This window comes from Oncorhynchus gorbuscha, linkage group LG06 (assembly GCF_021184085.1).
Source record: "Oncorhynchus gorbuscha isolate QuinsamMale2020 ecotype Even-year linkage group LG06, OgorEven_v1.0, whole genome shotgun sequence".
Classification (NCBI taxonomy): Eukaryota; Metazoa; Chordata; class Actinopteri; order Salmoniformes; family Salmonidae; genus Oncorhynchus; species Oncorhynchus gorbuscha.
Window position 1 is genome coordinate 21,749,425 of NC_060178.1, and position 25,760 is coordinate 21,775,184.

Consider the following 25,760-nt stretch of genomic DNA (forward strand, 5'->3'; position numbering starts at 1 on the left):
CAGCAAAGGTAACTCTGGGTCTTCCTATCCTGTGGCGGTCCTCATGAGAGCCAGTTTCATCATAGCGCTTGATGTTTTTTGTGACTGCACTTGAAGAAACTTTCAAGAAAAGTTCTCGAAATGTTCCGTATTGACTGACCTTCATGTCTTAAAGTAATGAAGGACTGTCGTTTCTCTTTGCTTATTTGAGCTGTTCTTGCCATATTATGGACATTTTACCAAATAGGGCTATCTTCTGTATACTACCCTTGTCACAACACAAGTGATTGGCTCAAACCTATTAAGAAGGAAAGAAATTCCACAAATGAACTTTTACCAAGCCACACCTGTTAATTGAAATGCATTCCAGGTGACTACCTCATGAAGTTGGTTGAGAGAATGTCAAGAGTGTGCAAAGCTGTCATCAGGCAAAGGGTGGCTATTTGAAGAATATCAAATATAAAATATATTTAGATTTGTTTAACACTTTTTTGGTTACTACATGATTCCATGTGTGTTATTTCATAGTTGTGATGTCTTCACTATTATTCTACAATGTAGAAAATGGTACAAATAAAGAAAAACCCTTGAATGAGTAGGGGTCCAAACTTTTGACTGGTACTGTATGTTTTCAAAACTGTTATGATTCCATGAATTCTGATTATTTCCAGGGATACACAACATCCTGAAATATGTAGATAGATTTGTTAGAAACAATACTATATTTCCCTTGACATAGTAATGCTGAATGTTTTTTTTTTAAACAGCTAAATTTATCCCACTCTCCCCTAGACCATGACAATCAGATTGGCTACAATGACTATTCAGGGTCATAGGTGAACAAACATGTGATATTAAGTTCAAAGGGCAACTTTACAAACATCTGAACTTCAATCATTGTCCTTTGTTAGTTATTTTCACAAAGAGCTAGAGGGATGGCAAGTTTATGAAAGCCTGTACCAATACCAGACGTGAATAGTACACGGCGTACTCTCTCATTTCAGAATTTTTCATGTAGTTTACTGTCATCATTGTTGAAACGTTGCGGCAGTAAACTAGGTCTGTAGGCTGTACATACTGTAGAATAGAGCCATAGCGCTACAACATCCGGGCATTCCTCAGCCTGCGCAGAAACGGAATGGCGGAGGTAAGTAAGCAAAAGGACTTGGGTAGGAATGTGAGGACTAAATGATACTGGAACAGCTCTGAGTTTGAGAGCCTCTGTCGTCCAAGACGGTAGCTATCGATGTTTACAATCGTATCAACGGGTTACAGAAGGTTGTGAATGTGATATGTGTTGATAATTAAGGAAGTAAAATGGGGGCATTTTGTCCCAGGCTCGCCTCTCCGCGTTCTTCGCATTAAAGAGCCATTCCCAATTTGCCGGATAGTGCGCTATAGAACACAATCCGAGACCACCTCGACGGTGGTGCTGAAGAAATGGTCCAGGTGTGCTCCGTTAGTAATGTATTTTGACTGCAAACTTTGAGAGAAGTCCGAATTATTTCAGATACCCTGTCGGTGTCTTTTCGGGTGGAAACGCAATAGCCAGAACTATTTCCTTCTCTCGCGTGCCATTTGTGAGTCAGAGGAAGGAACGTTCAGCACCAAGTTACAGGAAAGCGCCCTGGTCATTGCGTCCTGAAGTGGAGTGGACCAAGCTTTTCAAAGTTAAAATGGCCATAAACGTACCTGTCACTAATGTATTGTTTGTGAGAGTTTTCGCCCAAAAGAGTTTTAAGTAGACCACAGCTGTATTTGAAAACGAACTCTTGACTGTTGGTTCATAGGTCAACTCTATTTTAATGGATTTTCTATTTTGACAAAAAGTCTAATTCAGTTTTTCTAACACCATTAGTGTCCACTGTTGTATTAACTTCAACCATTCTTTAATTCACAAGTGGTCGTAAGGCGACTTTGAATTACAGAACAAGTAAAAAAGACTTGTAACACTTTACACAACAGCAGGTAAGCCTATAATGTATTGCCTGAGAGCCATTGTATATCAGATATACGTATACCATGGGTATGACAAAACATTTATTTTTACTGTTCTAATAACGTTGGTAACCATTTTATAACAGCAATAAGGCACCTCAGGGTTTTGTGATATATGGCCTATATACCACGGCTAAGGGCTGTATCCAGGCACTCGTGCATATGAACAGCCCTTAGCTGTAGTATATTGGCCATATGCCACACCCCCTCGGGCCTTATCGCTTAATTATACTGCTATAATGCATTGTAGGGCTTGTCATTAGCATGTATGACAGGCCTTATAATGTTTTATTATAATCGCATAATGATCCTGACTAAATAAAAGCCATGTTGAGTTGACACTTGACTGTTTGTGCACAAATTTGTTTACATCACCGTTAGTGAGCATTTTATCCTTAGTCAAGATAATCCATCCACCTGACAGGTGTGGTAGATCAAGAAGCTGATTAAACAGCATGATCATTACACCGTTTTGTCACACAACACAATGTCACAGATGTCTCAATTCTTGAGGGAGCGTGCAATTGGCATGCTGACTGCAGGAATTTCCACCAGAGCTTTTGCCAGAGAATTTAATGTATTTCTCAACCACAAGCCGCCTCCAATGTCGTTTTAGAGAATTTGATAGTACGTTCAACCAGCCTCACAACCGCAGACCACGTTTAACCACACCAGCCCAGGACCTCCACATCTTGCTTCTTCACCTGCGGGATCGTCCAAGGGGGAGGGGTGGGAGTGCTGAGGAGAATTTCTGTCTGTAATAAAGCCCTTTTGTAGGGAAAAACTCGTCCTTATTAGCTGGGCCTGGCTCCCGAGTGGGTCGACCTGGCTCCCAAGTGGGTGGGCCTATCCTCTCCAAGGCCCACCCATGGCTGCGCCCCTGCCCAGTCATGGGAAATCCATAGATTAGGGCATTATTTATTTATTTCAAATGACTGATTTCCTTATATTTACTGTAACTAATTAAAATCTTTGAAATTGTTACATGTTGCATGTATATTGTTGTTCAGTATATAATGGAATGAACAGGGATCAAGCACCTACTGGTCCTCCACGATGGTAACCCTTTGTGTGTGTGTGTGTGTGTGTGTGTGTTTTAGCTAGTTCGATGGGCTCTGGAGATCACAGACGCAGCCTAGTGGAGATCCTGAGGCAGGGCTATGAGGAGTCCAGGGCCCTAGTGGAGCTGCAGAACAGCCTGGGGGCCTCGCAGTCACAGGGCCGCCCAATGAAGATGGCAGCACGTCCCCAAAATGTGAGTACAGCTCCTCTGGCATCTGGTGTGGTGTGTTGACACATTAGAGGCAGCAGTAGGCAACCACAACTTTAGTGCTGGGCTGGGACAAAAGCCTGACCTCACTGCATCCCTCTAAACCAGGAGTGAATAATATTATTCTATGTAATAGATTGTCAATTATTCCATAATGTGATGAATTAATGCAGGGCAAAGGCCGGCCTGGGGGCTGTATGCAGCCCGCGACCTGATTCAATACAGCCTGCGGGAATCATGCTCAGATCACATGAAGAATTTGCTATTGCTAACGTTTAAAAAAATATATTTGTTATTCAAATTAAAAGCCCAATGAATACTCGCGTTTGTGTCATTATTTAACTCACACCAATTGTGGGACATTTATTTTGAAGGCACGTATAAATAACAACTGCACAAGGACAGACAGTGACTGACAGGCTGACACACGTCACAGTTACAAATAGTAGCTAGCTAGAAATTGAGCAAACATTTTTTTTCAAAGATTAAAAAAAAGGAACGTGGACAATGAATGTAGGGTGTTCCAGCAAGAGTGGACATCTAAATATGTATTTATTGAGGTATCAGGAAAAGCGGTGTGCTTAGTGTGCAAAGAGCATCGCTGTCTTGAAAGACCACAACTTCTCCCGACACTTCCAGACAAAGCATGTAGAGAAATAGAGGAATATGTCTTCTGAGCAGAGGGCAAGTGTATCGAAAGAGTTGCTTTCACAGTTGCAAAAGCAGCAAGGACTTTTCACAAAACTGCATTCAGCATACGACGGAATTGCGAGCGCTATCGTTGTACTGTATACAAATACCTAGGTGTCTGGTTAGACTGTAAACTCTCCTTCCAGACCACATTAAGCATCTCCAATCCAAAATTAAATCTAGAATCGTCTTCCTATTTTGTAACAAAGCATCCTTCACTCATGCTGCCAAACATACCCTCGTAAAACTGACTATCCTACCGATCCTTGACTTCGGCGATGTCATTTTCAAAATAGCCTCCAACACTACTCAGCAAATTGGATGCATTCTATCACAGTGCCATCTGTTTTGTCACCAAAGCCCCATATACTACCCACCACTGCGACCTGTATGCTCTCGTTGGCTGGCCCTCGCTTCATATTCGTCCCAAACCCACTGGCTCCAGGTCATCTATAAGTCTTTGCTAGGTTAAGCCCCGCCTTATCTCAGCGCACTGGTCACCATAGCAGCACCCACCCATAGCACGCGCTCCAGCAGGTATATTTCACTGGTCACCCCCAAAGCCAATTCCTCCTTTGGCTGCCTTTCCGTACAGTTCTATGCTGCCAATGACTGGAACGAATTACAAAAATCACTGAAGCTGGAGACTTATATCTCCCTCACTAACTTTAAGCATCAGATGTCAGAGCAGTTCACAGATCATTGCACCTGTACATAGCCCATCTGTAAATAGTCCATCCAACTACCTCATCCCCATATATATTTTTTCTCCTTTGCACCCCAGTATCTCTACTTGTACATTCATCTTCTGCACATCTATCACTCCAGTGTTTAATTGCTAAATTTTAATTACTTCGCCACAAAGGCCTATTTATTGCCTTACCTCCCTAATCTTACCCCATTTGCACACACTGTATATAGATTTTTTCTATTGTGTTATTGATTGTACTATTGTTTATCCCATGTGTAACTCTGTTGTTTTTGTCACACTGCTTTGCTTTATCTTGGCCAGGTCGCAGTTGTAAATGAGAACTTGTTCTCAACTGGCTTACCTGGTTAAAATAAGGTGAAATATATTGTTTTCTTAAAAATAGTCCCACAAAATGTCTAAACATAGCAAGCCATTCGCTGAGTGCGAATTCATTTAATAATGTTTAATTGACTGCAGCAATACTTTGCCCCGACAAGAAAGAGTTGTTTAAAATGTTTCCGTGTTAAGACAAACAGTGACGCGGCCTTTTGTGGACATCGCAGAGAATATGGAACAACAGTTGAAAGACAAGGTAAATGTGGATTTCCCTCAACTGCAAGATAAAGAATGGTTGGCTGATTTTGCCTTCACCGTGGACATCATGGCCCTCATGAATTAGCTGAATTCCAAACTACAAGGGAAGGGCCTTTTTGCACATCAGATGTACAACCTTGTAAAAAGCCTTCAAGGGAAAATTACTCCTCCTGACCCGCCAAGTAGAAGCCAACAATCTCACCCACCTTCCGACACTACTAGTCTGTTCCCTATCAGAATCCCAGCAGGAGAAGTATACATCGCTGTGGCGTGCTTTGAACGGTGAGAATTTTCGTCATTTTGAGGATCGGAACGTTGGAAAATGCCATGCTGTTGGTTTCCTCTCCTTTCACCTTCAATGTGGATAACGCTCTCACTGACCTGCAACTTGAGGTTATCGATCTTCAGTCTGATGCAGTGATTGCAGAATTATTCAAAACAATGTCACTTTCGAGGTTCTATGCATCTCTCGATGAACAAAACTTTCCAAAGGAGGAGTCATGCTCAGAAAATGTTTGTACTATTTGGGTCAACCTATGTATGTGAACAGACATTTTTTGTAAAATATTTTGTAAAAATGTTACCCCCTTTTCTCCGCAATTTCATGGTATCCAATTGTTAGTAGTTACTATCTTGTCTCATCGTTACAACTCCCGTACGGGCTCGGGAGAGACGAAGGTCAAAAGCCATGCGTCCTCCGAAACACAGTCCAACCTAGCCGCACTGCTTCTTAACACAGCGCACATTCAACCCGGAAGCCAGCCGCACCAATGTGCACCTGGCGACCTGGTTTGCGTGCACTGCGCCCGGCCCGCCACAGGATTCGCTAGTGCGCGATGAGACAAGGATATCCCTACTGGCCAAACCCTCCCTAACCCGGACGACGCTAGGCCAATTGTGCGTCGCCCCATGGACCTCCCGGTCGTGGCCGGCTGCGACAGAGCCTGGGCTCGAACCCAGAGTGTCAGGTGGCACAGCAAGCACTGCGCCACCCTCATGAACAGACATTTTCAGTGATGAAATATAACAAGTCAAGGCACAAATAATCTCTTACTGACTCTCACCTCTCAGCAATCCTGCATATAGCAACATCAGAAACTATACATGACTTCACTGCTCTAGTCAATGTCAGATTTAACACTAATTGTTTTATATATATATATATTTACCCCTTTTTCTCCCCAATTGATAGTTACAGTCTTGTCTCATCGCTGCAACTTGAGAGCCATGCATCCCCCAAAGCACGACCGAACCAAGCCACACTGCTTCTTGACATAATGCCTGCTTAACCCAGAAGCCAGCCACACCAATGTGTCGGAGGAAACACTGTACACCTGGTGACTGTGTCAGCGTGCATGTGCCCGGCCCACCAGTCACTAGAGTGCGATACCCATTAACAAGAGTTCTGTCCGTGGTGCTAAATGCACAATGTACTTTTCCCTCCGTGTAGTTCATTGCATGTTTAATAATGAAAATGCCAACAAAAGGAGAACATGGATGTGGTTTATTTGTGTGCATGTAAAAAAAAAGTAAAATAAGTAGCATATCTGGACGTGATTTACAGTAGATATATCTATCAACACAGTCATACACATGATGTACAATCCTGTAATATGATTCTGGCCAGCGATGGGAAAAAATATATTCTAATGTGGCCCTCCATGAAAAATAATTGCTCTCTCGCTTTCTCCCTCTCTGTCTCTCTATAGGGCAGTGAGATTCCCCTGGAGGACCTGCTGTCTCTGTGTGGGTATGAGGTGTCTGATCCCCTCCTGCAGCAGGATAGGGAGCCCAACGAGCTAGCAGCCAGTCTGCCGGACATGACACTGGACAAGGTGAGACCTGGGTATAACTAGACATACCTGAGACTGGAGTAATCCACAGATAAAACTGTAAACACAGCCAGGAAAGCATTGCAGAAGGGGTGAACAACTCAGGCCCTCCAGTTCCAGTCTGGATGATTTTAGTTTTAGTTTTGTTTCTTCGTAGTACTTAATTGATTAATATGTTAGTAAATCAAATCTAATTGTATTTGTCATATGCTTTGTCATATGCTCCGAAAGCTTACATACAACCTTAGTCAACAATGCAGAGTTTTTTTTAAAGTACAAAAAATTGCTAAATAAACTAAAGGAAAAATAGTAGCATAATAATGAGTATATGTGCAAGTGGCCCAGTACCAAGTCAATGTACGGGTTAGTTGAGGTAATTGGGGTAATATGTCCATGTAGGTAGGTGTAAAGTGACTACGTATAGAAAATAAATAGAGTAGCAACAGCATGTGTGTGTGGTGTCAATATGCCTGTGTCTTTGTCCGTGTGTGTGTGTTGGAGTGTTAGTGTAGTATGTGTGGGTGTGTGGTTAGAGTCCAGTGAGTGTACATCAAGCTTTTGCAAGAGAGTCATTGCATATACAGTGCATTGAGAAAGTATTCAGTATCCCCTTGACTTTTTCCACATTTTGTTGTTTCAGCCTTATTCTAGAACTGATTCAATAGTTTTTTCCCCTCTCATCAATCTACACACAATACCTCATAATGACAGAGCAAAAACAGTTTTTTGCTAATTTAATTTAAAAAGGCAAAAAAACTGAAATATCACATTTATATAAGTATTCAGACCCTTTACTCAGTACTTTGTTGAAGCACCTTTTCTGCCTTGAGTCTACTTGGGAATGACGCTACAAGCTTGGCACACTTGTATTTGTGGAGTTTCTCCCATTTTTCTGTGCAGATCCTCTCAAGTTCTGTCAGGTTGGATGGGGAGCCTCACTGCACAGCTATTTTCTAGTCTCTCCATAGATGTTCGATCGGGTTCAAGTCTGGCCTCAGGCTGGGCCACTCAAGGACATTCAGAGACTTGTCCTGAAGCCACTCCTGCTTTGTCTTGGCTGTCTGCTTAGGGTCATTGTCCTGTTACGTGAACCTTCGAGCCAGTCTCCGTGGTCCTGAGTGCTCTGGAGCAGGTTTCCTTAAGGATCTGTCTGTACTTTGCTCCGTTCATCTTTCCCTTGATCCTGACTAGTCTCCCAGCCCGCTGAAAAACATCCCCACAGAATGATGCTGCAACCACCATGCTTCACTGTAGGGGTGGTGCCAGGTTTCCTCCAGACGTGACGATTGGCATTCAGGCCAAAAAGTTCAATCTTGGTTTCATCAGACCAGAGAATCTTGTTTCTAATGGTCTGGGAGTCCTTTAGTTAATTATTGCCAAAACTCCAAGCGGGCTTTCATGTGCCTTTTACTGAGGAGTGGCTTCCATCTGGCCACTCTACCATCATGGCCTGATTGGTGGAGTGCTGCAGAGATGGTTGTCCTTCTGGATGGTTCTTTCATCTCCACAGAGCTGGAGCTCTGTCAGTGTGACCATCGGGTTCTTGGTCACCTCCCTCACCAAGGTCCTTCTCCCCTGATTGCTCAGTTTGGCTGGACGGCCAGCTCAAGGAAGAGTCTTGGCGGTTCCAAACTTCTTCCATTTATGAATAATAGAGGCCGCTGTGTTCTTGGGGACCTTCAATGCTGCAGAAATGTTTTGGTAGCCTTCCCCAGATCTGTGCCTCGACACAATCCTGTCTCTGAGCTCTATGGACCTTATATAAACAGCAGTGGCGGTCAGTGCCATTTATGATGAGGGAGGAAGATTTTTATTTTTATGAGCATGGCCTTATTTCTATTACAGCATAATGGATGACTGTCATTCATATACCTTTCACGAAGCTTAATGTAACATTGATATGTTTAGGCTACTACATGATACTCAACATTTCCCTATACCCATCATGAGTTTGCTACAACCTAGCCTATGAATTAAATTTTACAACGTAGATGCACACAGGTCCAGAGAGAAATTTGAGATGACAGACAGTGACACATTGACAGACAGTGACTTTCAATACTGCCTTGCACACTCTTGCCTGCATCTAGCTATCTAGGTTGTAATCATTAGTCCAACAGTTGCAAACGAGAGTTTCAATTGAACAAATTATTTTTTATCCCTGTTTCGATTGCTTCCGTTTAAGAAACGTTTTTCAACAGAATCGGTGGAATGAATACACCCCTGATCACGCATAAACGCAGTTCACGTTCATAGCATTGTTATTCCTTCTCGCCTCTATGCACTCCCCTCCTCTCACCTTTGCCCTTCGTTTGTGGACTTCAATGAACAACACATCAGCTGTATGTGACCAGGCTAAAAAAAACTTTCCAAACCATCTACATCATTGTCCCCATATTAGCTAATCATGCAGTAATGTTGCAGTGCATAGTCAGTAAGCAGTTACACTGGTGGGCCCCAGTGGCAATAAATTAATAAAACCAAAAGCTTACCTTGACTTGGAAGAGTTCCAGTGTTTTGTTGGATAGTCATAGCCAGCTAGCTAACATAGCATCCCTCTGGTTGAGCCAGGTGTTTGAGTAGCTAAACTAGCCATCTGCATTTGCTAGCTAAGTAAGTGAAACTGAAGAAAAATGACACTCTTGCTCTCTCTTCTTAATTTTTTAAGAAATGTATTTGTTGAAAACTGTTCAACTATTGTCTTTCTCTCTCTTTGAGTCAACTACTCACTTCATCATGTTATGCACTGCTGTGCTAGCCAGCTGTAGCTAATGCTTTCAGTACTAGATTCATTCCCTGATCCTTTGATTGGGTGGACAACATGTCAGTTTATTGCTGCAAGAGCTCTGATAGGTTGCAGGACGTCCTCCGGAAGTTGTCATTATTTACTGTGTAAGTCTATGGAAGGGGGTGAGGACCAAGTGCCTCCTAGTTTTTGTATTGAAGTCAATGTACCAAGAGGAGAACAGAAGCTAGCTGTCCTCCGGCTACACCATAGTGCTACCCTACAGAGTGCTGCTGAGGCTACTGTAGACCTTCATTGCAAAACAGTGTGTTTTAATCAATTGTTTGGTGACGTGAATATATTTAGTATAGTTTTATTTAAAAAGGATAACTTTTTCAATGTTTTACCATTTTTATGAAATTCACTGATAAGGATGGTCCTCCCTTTTCTCCTCTGAGGAGCCGCCACTGATAGACAGGTGTGTGGTAATTGAATTTACCACATCTCCAGGATGAATGCACCTGAGCTCAATTTCGAGTGTCATAGCAAAGGGTCTGAATATTTCTGTAAATAAGGTATTTCAGTTTATTTTTTATATATTTGCAAAAATGTCTAAAAACCTGTTTTTGCATTGTCATTATGGGGTATTGTGTGTATATTGATGAGGATTTTTTTCACCATTGTGTCAGTGGCAAACTTAATTATGGTGTAGGAGTGGTGCGTGACCACGCAGTCGTGGGCGAACAGGGTGTACAGGAGGATACTAAGCACGCACCCCTGAGGGGCCCCGTGTTGAGGGTCAGCATGGCAGATGTGTTGTTGCCTACCCTCACCACCTGGGGTGGCCCATCGGGAAGTCCAGGATCCAGTTGCAAAGGGAGGTGTTCAGTCCCAGGGTCCTTAGCTTAGTGATGAGCTTGGAGGGCACTATGGTGTTGAACCCTGGAACGTAGGCATTCCATTTGTCCAGGTGGGATAGGGCAGTTTGGAGTGCAATAGAGATTGCGGCGTCTGTGGATCTGTTGGTGGCTGTATGCAAATTGGAGTGGGTCCAGAGTTTTTGGGTTGCTGGTGTTGATGTGTGATGTGAGCCATGACCAGTCTTTCAAAGCATTTCATGGCTACAGATGCAAGTGCTACATGGCGATAGTCATTTAGGCAGGTTACCTTGGTATTTTTGGGCACATGGACTATGGTGGTTTGCTTGAAACATGTAGGTATTACGGACTGGGTTAGGGAGAGGTTAAAAATGTCAGTGAAGACACTTCAGCGCATACTCTGAGTATGTGTCCTGGTAATCCGTCTTGCTCTGCGGCCTTGTGAATGTTAACCTGTTTAAAGGTCTTACTCACATCGGCTATGGAGAGCGTGATCACACAGTCGGTGCTCTCATGCATGGTTCATTTAGCTCGTGGTAGGCCCGCGTCACTGGGCGGTTCGTGGCTGCGTTTCCATTTGTAATCTGTGATAGTTTGCTAGGCCTGCCACATCCGACAAGCATTAGAGCTGTTGTAGGAGGATTCGATCTTAGTCATGTATTGACGCTTTGCCTATTTGATGGTTCGTTGATTGATGTTTCCTGGAATCCATTGCTTCTGGTTTGGTATTGGGTTAACTGAACAGGCAGTTAACCCACTGTTTCTAGGCCGTCATTGAAAATAAGAATTTGTTCTTAACTGACTTGCCTGGTTAAATAAAGGTAAAATGAAAAAAAAAAAGAAAATGAAAATTGTACGTATGGTCACGGTGGGGATGACGTCGTCGATGCACTTATTAATGAAGCCGGTGACTGATGTGGTATAATTGGTTATTGGTGCACCAACCTGGTTTTCCAAGCAGAAATCAATCACTAGTTAAAAGGCAAGAAGGAAAACCAGCATAGAGTACACTGATTGTTGAGGAGCTGTGCAGTTCTGCATTCAAGAGCATTATAGGATACATGTTCTGGCGTTGACATGATGTCTATTGATTCTTGTATGAGTAATTAGAACTTGGCCCTTAAGGAATTGAGTTAAGATGGGCTCTAGATGCCCTATCTGGTCTACAAACACTCAGAAAACATGAAAAATACTAAATCACGTTTATGTATCATAAATTCCATTAACTTCACTGAGTGTGATGCTTAGAGAAGGTAGTGAACTATTCCATTGAGACAGTAATGGACTGTTCCATTCTTCCAGGAACAGATTGCTAAAGATCTGTTCTCAGGAGAGGATGAAGAGGAGTCATCAACTGATGACCTCACTCTCTCTGTCACCTCCCACGCCTCTGACCTCCTCTTCCGCCGCCACCTAAGAGGTATGACCAATAATGTCAAATAGAGTATTAGGGCTGTGACGATACCAGTATCGCAATATTTTTTTCAATGGCAAAAATGAAAAGCACCTGTATTGAAAGCACCTGCTTTCAATATACTTTGTATCCCTCATTTACTCAAGTGTTTCCTTTATTTTTGGCAGTTACCTTTTATATAATGGGTATGACACACTCCTACTTTTGGAGCACAGCTACCACTTCCTGTAAACAGACCCCCACCCACCCAGCTCACCACTCAGGAGAATCCCTTTATCATATCACATCGATATATTTTTTAAATGGCCTGAGGGCCCCTTTATGCCAAAACTAATTTGTTTTACCTTGAAGTTGTTAACTGGTGGTGTTATGAGAATGCTACATATTGATGTAATAAATGTTCCCATGTGCAAGCCCATTCCATGGCAGATGGAGACAAAGGCACCTTCGTCAGCTCCTCAGAAGATGTCTCAGATGATGATGATGATGACAACACCTCCATTCCATCCAATGATGAACGCAAGGTGAGACACTGGGGCCTACTGAACAGAGCTCAAATATTCTACAATTACTATTTAGGGAAATATAACAACCTGTTTTCTGTAGTGCCTTTGTGACTGACACTGTGGTTGTTATTTTTCCAGGACATCATGGTGGGCTCAATGTACCAAGCCAAAATCCCTCCTCTCAGCCCGTACTCATACCAGGAGAGAGGTAACCCCCAATTGACCCTTTCAGAATCCGTGTACATTTTGGATTAGTGTGTTGACACTTTGCCTCAGTCTAACACACATCCTTATACCTGTGTCTCTATCACTATCTTTCCATCTCCTGTTCCCAGTCTATGAGAATGAGGACCAGCTCCTGTGGACCCCAGACATGTTGCCAGGCCAGGCTGTAAAGGAGTTCCTGCTAAGTGCCCAGAGACGGGGAGGTCAGGACGGGGCTGTAGACACCCTCATCAACGGGGACATAATCAAAGACAATGAACAAGTAATGTAGTGGGTTGGGTCATTTACTTTATGTTTGTTTTCTTATTGAAGTCGGAAGTTTTATTTTAGAATGTGAAATGTCAGAATAATAGTACAGAGAATTATTTATTTTAGCTTTTATTTCTTTCATCACATTCCCAGTGTGTCAGAGGTTTACATGCTACCAAATACGAATTGAGTGTATTGTCTTTCAATTGTTTAACTTGGGTCAAACGGTTTGGGTAGCCTTCCACAAGCTTCCCACAATATGTTGGGTGAATTTTGTCAGGTTTATAGGCCTCCTTTCTCACACACACTTTTTCAGTTCTGCCAACATATTTTCTATAGGATTGAGGTCAGGGCTTTTGGATGGCCACTCCAATTCCTTGACATTGTAGTCCTTGCCACAACTTTGGAAGTATGCTTGGGGTCATTGTCCATTTGGAAGACCCACCCGGTTGGGATCTCCAAAGATAACGATGGTCATTATGGCCAAACAGTTCTATTTTTGTTTCATCAGACCAGAGGATATTTCTCCAAAAAGTACGATCTTTGTCCCCATGTGCAGTTGCAAATCGTAGTCTGGCTTTTTTATGCGGTTTTGGAGAAGTGGCTTCTTCCTTGCTGAGCAGCCTTTCAGGTCATGTTGATATAGGACTCTTTTTACTGTGGATATAGATACTTTTTCCTCCAGCATCTTCACAAGATTTTTTGCTGCTGTTCTGGGATTGATTTGCACTTTTCACACCAAGTACGTTCATCTCTAGGAGACAGAACGCGTCTCCTTCCTGAACGGTATGATGGCTGCGTGGTCCCATGGGGCTTATATTATTGTTTGTAAAGATGAATGTGGTACCTTCAGGTGTTTGGAAATTGCTCCCAAGGATGAACCAGACTTGTGGAGGTCTGCATTTGTTTTCTGAGATCTTGGCTGATTTCTTTTGATTTTTCCAGGATGTTAAGCAAAGAGGCACTAAGTTTGAAGGTAGGCTTTGAAATATATCTACAGGTACACAGACTCAAATGATGTCAATTAGCCTATCAGAAGCTTCTAAAGCCATGACATCATTTTCTGGAATTTTCCAAGCTGTTTAAAGGCACAGTCAACTTAGTGTATGTAAACCTCTGACCCACTGGAATTGTGATACAGTGAATTATAAATTAAGTAATCTGTCTGCTAACTGTTGTTGGAAAAATTACTTGTTTCATACATAAAGTAGATGTCCTGACCGACTTGCCAAAACTATAGTTTGTTAACAAAAAAATGTGTGGAGTGGTTGAAAAAGGAGTTTTAATGACTCCAACCTAAGTGTATGTAAACTTCTGACTTCAACTGTATTTCTTATTGTTGTTGCATTGTCGAGGAGGAACCTGCAAGTAATCATTTAGTTGGACGGTGTATACCATATGTATCTTATACATATGTACACTGAATGAACACTGAATGAACTTGAAACTGGGTGGTAAAGCAGAAACAGAGTGGGACTTAGTAGGGCTGGATCGTCATATGTAAATCTATTAACTTTGTTTGCATGTCGAGTGATTTCTGCACAGTTCATACTGTGGTTGAGGTCACAGACTTCTGTCACAACTGTGTGCTTCTTTTCTCTTTATTTCCATCTCTCAGGCTCTGTATGAGCTGGTGAAATGCAGCTTTAATGCAGAGGAGGCACTGAGACGAATGCGCTTTAATGTGAAAGTATTCAGCGGTAAGACCATCCACGTCACATTTATTACTGATATATAGTAGGTTATATGTCATCTTACTCGTGGCAACAACTCTTTTAGATTTTATTAGGATCCCTTATAGTCCTCATTTAGACTAATCTTTCAAGAGTCTATTAACTCATATCAATGACTCATTAACGGCACCAAATTATTACTCAAATTACCCAAATTACCCAAATTATTTTTTATTTTTGGTATTTTACCCTTTTCTCCCCTAATTTCGTGATATACAATTGTGATCCAATCACGACCTTGTCTCATTGTCGCACACTCAACGGGCTCGGGAGAGGCAAAGGTCTATTCATGCGGCCTCCGATAACATTCCCCGCCAAACAGCGTTTCTTAACACCCGCCCGCTTAACCCGGAAGCCAGCTGCACCAAAGTGTCAGAGGAAACACTGTTCAATTGACGACCGAAGTCAGCCTGCAGGCGCCCGGCCCGCCACAAGGAGTCACTAGAGCGCGATGAGCCAAGTAAACCCTCCCCTGGCCAAACCCTTCCCTAACCCGGATGACGCTAGGCAAATTGTGCGCTTCTCTATGGGACTCCCGGTCACGGCCGGTTGTGACAGCCTGGGATCGAACCCAGGTCTGTAGTGACAGCTCAAGCACTGTGATGCAGTTCCTTAGACCGCTGCGCCACTCGTGAGGCCGGTATCAAATTATTAATTGGAATTTCAAATTTGAGGACAGACAGTGAAGCAACCACAATCCCTGTAGAGTCTTCTTAAGCAATAAGGCCTGAGTGGGTGTGGTATATAACCAATGTACCACGGCTAAAGCTGTTCTTATGCACGGCACAACGCGGAGTGCCTGGATACAGCCCTAAGCCGCGGTATATTGGCCATATATTACAAACCCCAGAGGTGCCTTATTGCTATTATCAACTGGTTACCAATGTAATTAGAGCAGTACAAATAAATGTTTTGTCATACCCGTGGTATACGGTCTGATATACCACGGCTGTCAGCCAATCAGCATCCAGGGCTCAAACTACCCCGTATCTAAAACTCAATAACCACCACTGTGTGTTAATTCTCTACAGCTGTTTAGTCTCTGAATGATGCTAGTATTCTACATTTCAGAGAATTAAAAATAAACATTTTGTGTGGGACCGTGGAACTTCTTTGGTTTCTTTGAAGCTTAATCTTTGCTTTCCTTTCGAAATTCAATTATTTGATAGACCCACCACGAACCCTTGTTACCAACAACTTAAAAATACACTTATATATTTGCCTAGGTCAAATATTTCAGCTAAATCCCAGGGTTTGTAATCATATTCATATCAGCAGTCCTACTCTGAAAACCTTTTTGAATCTGTCATCTAGTGCCGGAACGATACCAGCTTCGCGATACTCGTTAGTGTCGTGGCAAGAAAACAAAACATGAAGCGGGTGTAACTTCTTTAGGAAAACAGCCCTAATTTTGGAAACAAACATCATTATGTTTGCTTTGGTCAGTCCCTGGATGGGAGACTAGATGCTGCTGGAAGTGGTGTTGGAGGGCCAGTAGGAGGCACTATTTCCTCTGGTCTAAAAACAAAATATCCCAATTCCCAGTGAATGGGGACACTGCCCTGTGTAGGATGGGATGTTAAACGGGTGTCCTGACTCTCTGAGGTCATTAAAGATCACATGGCACGTATTGTAAGAGTAGGGGTGTTAACCCCGGTGTCCTGGCTAAATTCCCAATCTGGCCCTCAAACCATCACGGTCACCTAATAATCCCCAGTTTACAATTAGCTCATTCATCCCCCTCCTCTCCCCTGTAACTATTCCCCAGGTCGTTGCTGTAAATGAGAATGTGTTCTCAGTCAACTTACCTGGTCAAATAACATAATAAATAAATACATGTTGTCATCCAGAATCACATGAATTTATATTCCAATTTATAGCACATAATATTTTACATACAGCAGGTTTTTAAAGGACCAGAGAGTTAGTTCTGCTTCGTTATTGCGATACTAGTATCGTCCTAGGCCTACTGTCATCTTGACTAACGCTACTTAGTCAAGCTGGAAGTGTAGTAAAGCCCTGCTTGGGCATTCATTGTAAGCCCGAGCCTGTTAGTAAATCCATTAGCTGCTCTTCTCTGTCTGTCACACGCTCACACGCTCCCTGCGCGCAGCTCGCTCTGCTCATGGCTCTTTGAGTCTGTGAGTATCCATAGCAATGGCTCAGTCATCAATGAAGAGTCATGAGAGAGCAGTTCGCAGTTACCTACTTTTCGTCACTCTAAACTCAGACAACTCAAGGAACATTTATTATTTTCTGTTAAATAATGTCTCCTGTTTTATATTTGACGAGGTTGAAGCACTTCTGACACCATGTTATGATCTTAGTCTCTGTACTGCGTAGCAGAGCACAAGCAAATGGCTCAGCTTCAAAATGTTAGTGATCAATTTAGTGATATGTGAGCCCTGCTCATACCCTAGTTATCGATGAAAAAAACAGCCCCTACCTGGCCCTTAACCCAATGTGTAATGTCGGGGGTCAGGTAGCAGCGCTCTAGAGTGTAGGTTAAAATGTAGCCTATTGTGCCCTCTCCAGTGTAGGCTGACAAATCTACCAAATTACATTTGTTGCCTATGTTTTAGGCTTAATGCGGGTTTAGGCTTAATGCCAAGCGTCGGCTGGAGTGGTGTAAAGCTCGCCGCCATTGGACTCTGGAGCAGTAGAAACACGTTCTCTGGAGTGATGAATCACGCCTCACCATATGGCAATCCGACGGACAAATCTGGGTTTGGCGGATGCCAGGAGAACGCTACCTGCCCCAATGCATGGTGCCAATTGCAAAGTTTGGTGGTGGAGGAATAATGGTCTGGTGCTGTTTTTCATGGTTCGGGTCCATTAGTTCCAGTGAAGGGACTTCTTAATGCTATAGCATACAATGACATTCTAGACGATTCTGTGCTTCCAACTTTGTGTTAACAGTTTGGGGAAGGCCCATTCCTGTTTCAGCATGACAATCCCCCTGTGCACAAAGTGAGGTCCATACAGAAATGGTTTGTCAAGATTGGTGTTAAAGGTCTTGACTGGCTTTCACAGAGCCCTGACCTCAACCCAATCGAACACCTTTGTAATGAATTGGAACGCCGACTGTAAGCCAGGCCTCATCGCCCAGCATCAGTGCCCAACCTCACTAATGCTCTTGTGGCTGAATGGAAGCAAGTCCCCGCAGCAATGTTCCAGCATCTAGTGGAAAGCCTTCCCAGAAGAGTGGAGGCTGTTGTAGCAGCAAAGGGGGACCAACTCCATATTATTACCCATGATTTTGGAATGAGATGTTCGACGAGCAGATGTTCATATACTTTTGGTAATTTAGTGTAGCTAGATAATGGAAATCAAGCAGTCGGAGGCGTTTGTTTGATTAAAAACAAAACAATTAACCTTTATTTAACTAGGCAAGTCAGTTACAATGACGGCCTACACCGGCCAAACCCGGACGACGCAGGGCCAGTTGTGCGCCGCCCCACTGCGGTGGTCTAAGGGTGAATGGATTAATAGTAATCATCTTGACGTGGTTAGCTCCTGTAATATAACTCCAAAACAATTCATTTAAGTCTGTTCAGAGACAACTGCTGTTGTCTTCTGTGCAGAGGAGCTGTGTGCCTGGAGCGAGGAGGAATGTCGAAACTTTGAACATGGCTATCGAGTTCATGGGAAGAACTTCCACCTCATTCAGGCCAATAAGGTGAGCAGCACAGAAACTACCAACATCAGGTTTGGGGCGAACCTGATTTGCTACAAAGTTGAAATTCTATTTTTTAAAGTAATGGCCAAGACTGGCATAGCCTGTGCAAACCTGCTTGTCTCCATTGATCAGACAAAAAAACTCACTGATTCATACCATAGCAAACAGTAAACCACCCTGTGTTTATATGTCAGGTACGCACGCGTTCAGTGGGGGAGTGTGTGGAGTATTACTACATGTGGAAGAAGTCGGATCGCCACGAGTACTTCACCCAGCAGACCACTAAGCTGGGCCGCAAGAAGTACAGTCTGCAGTCAGGGAGCATGTGAGTAGCACTGCAGATATGACCTTGTCTCAACCTGAGAGTCAAGCCCCATTTCAATGCCAGCTGAGTTGGCAAATACTACCATCAAGTTGAGTAAAGTTTAGAATTGCAGGCACTACTATGACACTACCATCAAGTTGTTGTCATGATCATCTCCTTAGCCTGGCATCATTCCCCGAATAATAGCTTATTTAAATAGAGCGCAGGAAAAGGAAATCCTGACACTGGACACAGCGGACACATTTTAGTACCAGGTGTAGACGCACTGTACGGTGAATGTAATAGGATCATCTTGATCAGAATAAATAACAGGTGTAGACAAGCAGAAGTAGTGTATGTCAATATAACATCCCCATTGTCATTGTTTTCAGACTAGAGATGTTTGATATGTTTAGCTGATATCATGCTGGGAGTCCTGGATCGTGTTCAGTACTCATAACAATAACAAAATGGTATGAATCTGAGAATGGAAATGAGATTTCTTCTTGGACAAGTTCAGGTGTAGTTGGAACGGTTTTTCCTTCACAAGCCGTTTCCTTCTGTTTTGTGTTTTCCAGGGAGGATGGAGAGCAGGATGGAGAGGTTGGAGAGATGGAGGGGTGCTCCCAGATTCAGCTCCCCTCACATCCACCAATCATAGATCTGGACAAGCAAGGTAACCCCTTCCCTGGTTATCCCATAGCCCCAGCCCTGGACCCTGCCCTTAACCCCTTCTCTAGCCCCAGTCCTATACCACAGCCCTGGACCCTGCCCTTAGCCCCTTCTCTAGAACCAGTCCTATACCACAGCCCTGGACCCTGCCCTTAGCCCCTTCTCTAGTCCCAGTCCTATACCACAGCCCTGGCCTTGATCCTTGCCCCAGATCATTCATGTTTCAGAGTTTATTCGCCATGTGCACAGGATGTAAAAGGTGTATAGTACAGTGCAATTCTTACCTTGAGAGCTCTTTCCCAACAATGCAGTGATGATAGAGAGAAAAATATAACAAATCATTTAAAAAAAACATGTTTGTAAAGAAAAAAACCTGAAACCAAAACTCCACAAACACTACAGCTTGTTTTAAGAGGTAACGAGAGTTAACTAGATACATAAGTAATAGTCATACATGCCATCCACCCTCTCACCATTTCATATCCTCCCCACTCTTTGTCTTATTATTATTTGTCTTGATTACATTGTTTGCCTCAATTTGATGTGTTGTATTCATGAACATATGATTTGAAGCATTTTGATGTATTGTTTTATCCCACCTGTGTGCATCTGTGTTTTCCCATTGGTTTGTGTGTTTGCCTGTGGTGTTTCTACCTTTGTGTTGGCATGGCGTTCCAGAGGAGGAGGGCCGTCCCCGTCGCAGACGAACGCCCCGCTTTCTCTTAAAGCCCTGAGCTCACTGCACACAGGCCACTCTAACCAGGCAGGGCCACAAGGTAAAGAATCTAACCAGATGGGGCCACTAGGTAAAAACTCTTACCAGGCAGGGCCACCAGGTAAAGACTAACCAGGCAGGGCCATTAGGTAAAAACTCTTACCAGGGAGGGCCACCAGGTAAAGACTAACCAGGCAGGGCCACAGGGTAAAGACTCTAACCAGGCAGGGCCACCAGGTAAAGACTCTAACCAGGCAGGGCCACCAGGTAAAGACTAACCAGGCAGGGCCACAGGGTAAAGACTCTAACCAGGCAGGGCCACAGGGTAAAGACTCTAACCAGGCAGGGCCACCAGGTAAAGACTCTAACCAGGCAGGGCCACCAGGTAAAGATTCTAACCAGGCAGGGCCACCAGGTAAAGATTCTAACCAGGCAGGGCCACCAGGTAAAGATTCTAACCAGGCAGGGCCACCAGTTAAAGACTCTAACCAGGCAGGGCCACCAGGTAAAGACTCTAACCAGGCAGGGCCACCAGGTAAAGACTCTAACCAGGCAGGGCCACCAAGTAAAGACTCTAACCAGGCAGAGCCACCAAGTAAAGACTCTAACCAGGCAGGGCCACCAAGTAAAGACTCTAACCAGGCAGGGCCACCAAGTAAAGACTCTAACCAGGCAGGGCCACCAGGTAAAGATTCTAACCAGACAGGGCCACCAGGTAAAGACTCTAACCAGGTAGGGCCACCAGGCAAAGACTCTAACCAGGCAGGGCCACCAGGTAAAGACTCTAACCAGGCAGGGCCACCAGGTAAAGACTCTAACCAGGCAGGGCCACCAGGTAAAGACTAACCAGGCAGGGCCACCAGGCAAAGACTAACCAGGCATGGCCACCAGGTACAGACTAACCAGGCAGGGCCACCAGGTAAAGACTCTAACCAGGCAGGGCAACCAGGCAAAGACTAACCAGGCAGGGCCACCAGGTAAAGTCTCTAATCAGGCAGGGCCACCAGGTAAAGACTAACCAGGCAGGGCCACCAGGTAAAGACTAACCAGGCAGGGCCACCAGGTAAAGATTCTAACCAGGCAGGGCCACCAGGTAAAGACTAACCAGGCAGGGCCACCAGGTAAAGACTAACCAGGCAGGGCCACCAGGTAAAGATTCTAACCAGGCAGGGCCACCAGGTAAAGACTAACCAGGCAGGGCCACCAGGTAAAGACTAACCAGGCAGGGCCACCAGGTAAAGACTAACCAGGCAGGGCCACCAGGTAAAGACTAACCAGGCAGGGCCACCAGGTAAAGACTCTAACCAGGCAGGGCCACCAGGTAAAGACTCTAACCAGGCAGGGCCACCAGGTAAAGACTCAAACTGTGCCTGACCTAACTAGCACATACTAACCCCACTGGAGTCCTGGGTGCTCAGTGTTTAATAGGCAGTCAGATTCAACCAGTTCACACAAAATGTTTTGGGAGTCCCATAGGGCGGCGCACAATTGGCCCAGTGTCATCCGGGTTTGGCTGGGGTAGGCTGTCATTGTAAATAAATAAGAAGGTTAAATACCAAATACAAGCATTATGCTTCTTAGGTCAGGAAGTTGCAGGAAATCTACCAAACCATAATTAAAACTTAGGGCTCATGAAAAGTCTCATTGGAGGGTAAGATTTTAAAGTTTTGTTTTGGCTTCCTCACAATAGTTTAACCTAAAATATTTAATGAATATTTTATTTAAATTATTTTATTAATTCTGATTCTATAACTGATCAAATAAAATGTTTTTTTTGCCACACGCGCCAAATACAACAAGTGTAGACTTTACCTTGATGTGGTTACCATGTTCACCAGCTTTGATATATTGTACTTTGAGTCTGAAACCATAACATTTTGTAAAGAGCTGATTGTCCCTTGTAGCTCAGTTGATAGAGCAGGTTGTGGGTTCAATCCTGGACTAGTGGAAACACGTTCTCTGGACTGATGAATCACGCTTCACCATTTGGCAGTCCGACAGATTAATATGTATTTGGTGGATGCCAGGAGAACGCTGTCTGCTCCGATTCATATTGCAAATGGTACAGTTTGGTAGAGGAGGTATAATGATCTGGGGCTGTTTTTCATGGTTCGGGCTAGACCCCTTAGTTCCAGTGAAGGGAAATCTTAATGCTACAGCATATAATGACATTCTAGACGATTCTGTGCTTCCAACTTTGTGGAAACAGTTTGGGGAAGGCCCTTTCCGGTTTCAGCATGACAATATCTCCGTGCACAAAGTCAGGTCCATACAGAAATGGTTTGGCGAGATCGGTGTGGAAGAACTTGACTGGCCTGCACAGAACCCTGGCCTCAACTCCATCGAACACCTTTGAGATTAATCAAATAAAAGTTTATTTGTGAAATGCTTACTTACAGGCTCTAACCAACAGTGCAAAAAAAGGTATTAGGTGAACAATAGGTCAGTAAAGAAATAAAAACAACAGTCAAAAAGACAGTGAAAAATAACAGTAGTGAGGCTACATACAGTAGTGAGGCTACATACAGTAGTGAGGCTACATACAGTAGTGAGGCTACATACAGTAGTGAGGCTACATACAGTAGTGAGGCTACGTACAGTAGTGAGGCTACGTACAGTAGTGAGGCTACGTACAGTAGTGAGGCTATATACAGTAGCGAGGCTATATACAGTAGCGAGGCTATATACAGTAGCGAGGCTATATACAGTAGCGAGGCTATAAACGGTAGCGAGGCTATATACAGGCACCGGTTAGTCGGGCTGATTGAGGTAGTATGTACATGTAGATATGGTTAAAGTGACTATGCATATATGATAAACAGAGAGTAGCAGTATCGTAAAAGAGGGGTTTGAACGCCGACTGTGAGCCAGGCCTCATTGCCCGACCTCTCTATTGCTCTTGTGGCTGAATGGAAGCAAGTCCCCTCAGCAATGTTCCATCATCTACTGGAAAGCCTTTCCAGAAGAGTGGAGGCTGTTATAGCAGTAAAGGGGGGACCAACTCCATGTTAATTCCCATGATTTTGGAATGAGATGTTCGTTTGAGCAGGTGTCCACATACTTTTGGTCATGTAGTGTATTTCATTTTCAAGAAACCTGCATGTTTTCACTTCGTCATTATGTGGTATTGTGTCTAGATGGTTGAGTTTTTTAAATGAAGTTCATAACTTATTTAATCTCCCTATTAACTGATTTGGTGGTAGTACAACGTAACATTTGCTCATAAATGTGTTTCCACCACAATTGTCGCATAATAATTTCACAGACAAACATATATCCACCCTTGTCTAGCGTATTTTGTTTTGTCGACATTGGGAAATTTTACACAGCAAATGTGCTGTTTCCATCAGGCCGGTCAAGAGGTTTTTTTAATGCGTCAGGTAATTAATCAGCATGAAATGGTTGGATGGAAACCTGTTAGTGCCACATGCGCTCTGTCTGTTACCGTTGAGGTAGTGCTTGTTCGAGTCTCTCTTTAGTAATTCTTCTCTGCTTGTCTAGATGCTGTGATGGGGATGGAAGTGTTGGAGCTGTGTGGCGCTCCTTGCCCCAGCCCACTGAGGGAGCAGCTGTTCAGCCACTTCTCTCCACTCCCCCCTCTGGAGGACCTGCAGCAGGAGCCCTCTCTGAACTGTTCGAGCCCGGGCCACGGTCCCACCTCGCCCCCTGCCCAGCTCCACCTCTCCTCACTGCCCTGCTGCAGCTCCCCGTGCCCCCCAGTGGAGCCTCCTCTCCTGGGTTCTGGCTTCTACCAGCTGCAGCTAGGGCCTTTCCTTCCAGATGGCCTGTCCATGGGGCCAGAGGATGGGGACTCCCAGGGGTTGCAGATAGATTTCTCCCTGCCCTCCATCCCCCAGACCTCACCCACCATTGCCCCCTCAGTCTCTATCACTTCTGACTTTGGGGCCATCAGCAGTTACCTGTGTCCCTCAGCCTTGTGCCCCTCTCCCGTCCAGCACCCCCGCTCTCTCACACAGTAAGGGGAGGAAGAAGGGTGTCTTTACTCTGGAGAACATTCCAATAACACCTGGGTTGTCTGTACTTCTAATTATTGCCTGTTGAAGTAAACTTGGACCAGAGCTTACTCATGTGTTGGTGTGAAACTCTCCAGGAGAGAAACTATGTTTTTACAGGGAGATGGGCATACCTGTATCATAGTGTTTACTAGGGGAGACTCCCAATGCACCTAAGCACAATGGCTTATACCTACCTGTCTGTTCTGGAAGGCCAGTCGTTCTACAGGGATGTTCCCAGTTCTTAGAGAATTCTTAGGTAATGTTGGTACTGGAGAAGCGGGTGGGCTTGTTGATAGCTCCAAGGCCAAAGCAACTGTCCTGATGTTCTTTGCAGTGGCCTCCTCCTCTTCCAGAGCAGAACTCGAGACAGATGTAACATCCCTCACTGATTTCCCAACATTTCCTGGGAACAGTGAGCAGCAGACAGACAGCATGACCTGGATGCCATATTATAGCAGTATGTCCACAAGAGATGTTCTCCCGCTATCAGATCTGATAAGGCTGTTTCTATGAGCAGTGTTCAGTCTGCACTTGTATGTCTCTTCACCACTCTGACTGTGGACCTCTTAGGTAAGATCAGTCTCCCTAGTTCACTGTGGTTCCACCTCTTGAACATCCACAACTGAAACTGAAGGTGTTGTATACAGTCTGTTTAAAAAGAAAGATCTGTATAAGAATACCATGAAACAATGCTTTTGAGATTGTCACTGTTTTTATTTTCTTGTTCCTTGTTGTTCAGACATGTCTTGGAAGGTTTGCAATAAGATGGGAGTACTTATGTGTAAACTTTTGTAGTTTATGTTGACATTTGAAAGGTCTTGTACAGAACCAAAATCTCACAATTGCCTGACAACCATGATAGGCACGTTAGCCTGTGTTTTGCGCATTATTGTACATGTTACTGTAGGTAAGTCACTGAATACACAGTTACTCAGGTTTTGTAGCCTCCGGCTTCTTCCATGTATCTCAACTCCTGTTGTGTGATTAAGTGTTGGATATTACCCTGAATCACACATGCAACCTTGGGGGTAACAGTCATTGAAAATGCCCAATGGCATTGAAGGACATCAACCCAAAACGTGTGTGTTCAGAAGGATGCAATATTAACAATGTTGCAGATGGAGAATGTGATATATAGCTAGCTATACAGTCCCCAGGTTTCAGTGATGCTCTACAGTATCCTGCCACTAGAGGATATCGGCTGTCACATAGTCTGAAGAGAGTCTGAAGAGAGCCTGCCTGCTTCACAACCCCTGCTCAGGTGGGCCCGGAGAGAATACGTCCCCTGTGCTCTCTGCCCTGACAGCAGGAAAACTCCATGTCTTTATTTATTTTTTATAGGTGGGGTCATCCTCTACTCCCTGCTCTGACCTAAGCTGTTCTAGATCTGTGTTTTCTCCAACCGTTTACAGGAGGTTCTGGATGTTGACTATCGGGGCAGAAAAGGGAGTAGAAACACAGCTTTTGTTTATTTTTTTGCATTTATATCGTACTTCTTCTGTTTATGTTGGTTTGTAATTATAATGATTATATTTTGTAAAAAACAAAACAAAAAATAACCTATTAAAAATACACATGTTGACATTGAAA

The 25,760-nt window shown here is 43.9% G+C and overlaps 1 protein-coding gene across 1 annotated transcript; it reads left to right on the top strand.

Annotated features, from left to right (window-relative positions):
* The first annotated feature begins 844 nt into the window (after positions 1-844).
* LOC124037682 (mesoderm induction early response protein 2-like) lies at positions 845-25,760 on the top strand. Its single transcript, XM_046352637.1, has 13 exons — positions 845-1,126; positions 3,078-3,232; positions 6,932-7,057; positions 11,960-12,077; positions 12,486-12,595; positions 12,716-12,785; positions 12,913-13,064; positions 14,670-14,751; positions 18,369-18,463; positions 18,658-18,788; positions 19,346-19,443; positions 20,120-20,215; positions 23,656-25,760. The coding sequence occupies exons 2-13, from the start codon at positions 3,086-3,088 to the stop codon at positions 24,132-24,134; spliced, it is 1,704 nt and encodes a 567-aa protein (XP_046208593.1). The 5' UTR covers positions 845-1,126; positions 3,078-3,085; the 3' UTR covers positions 24,135-25,760.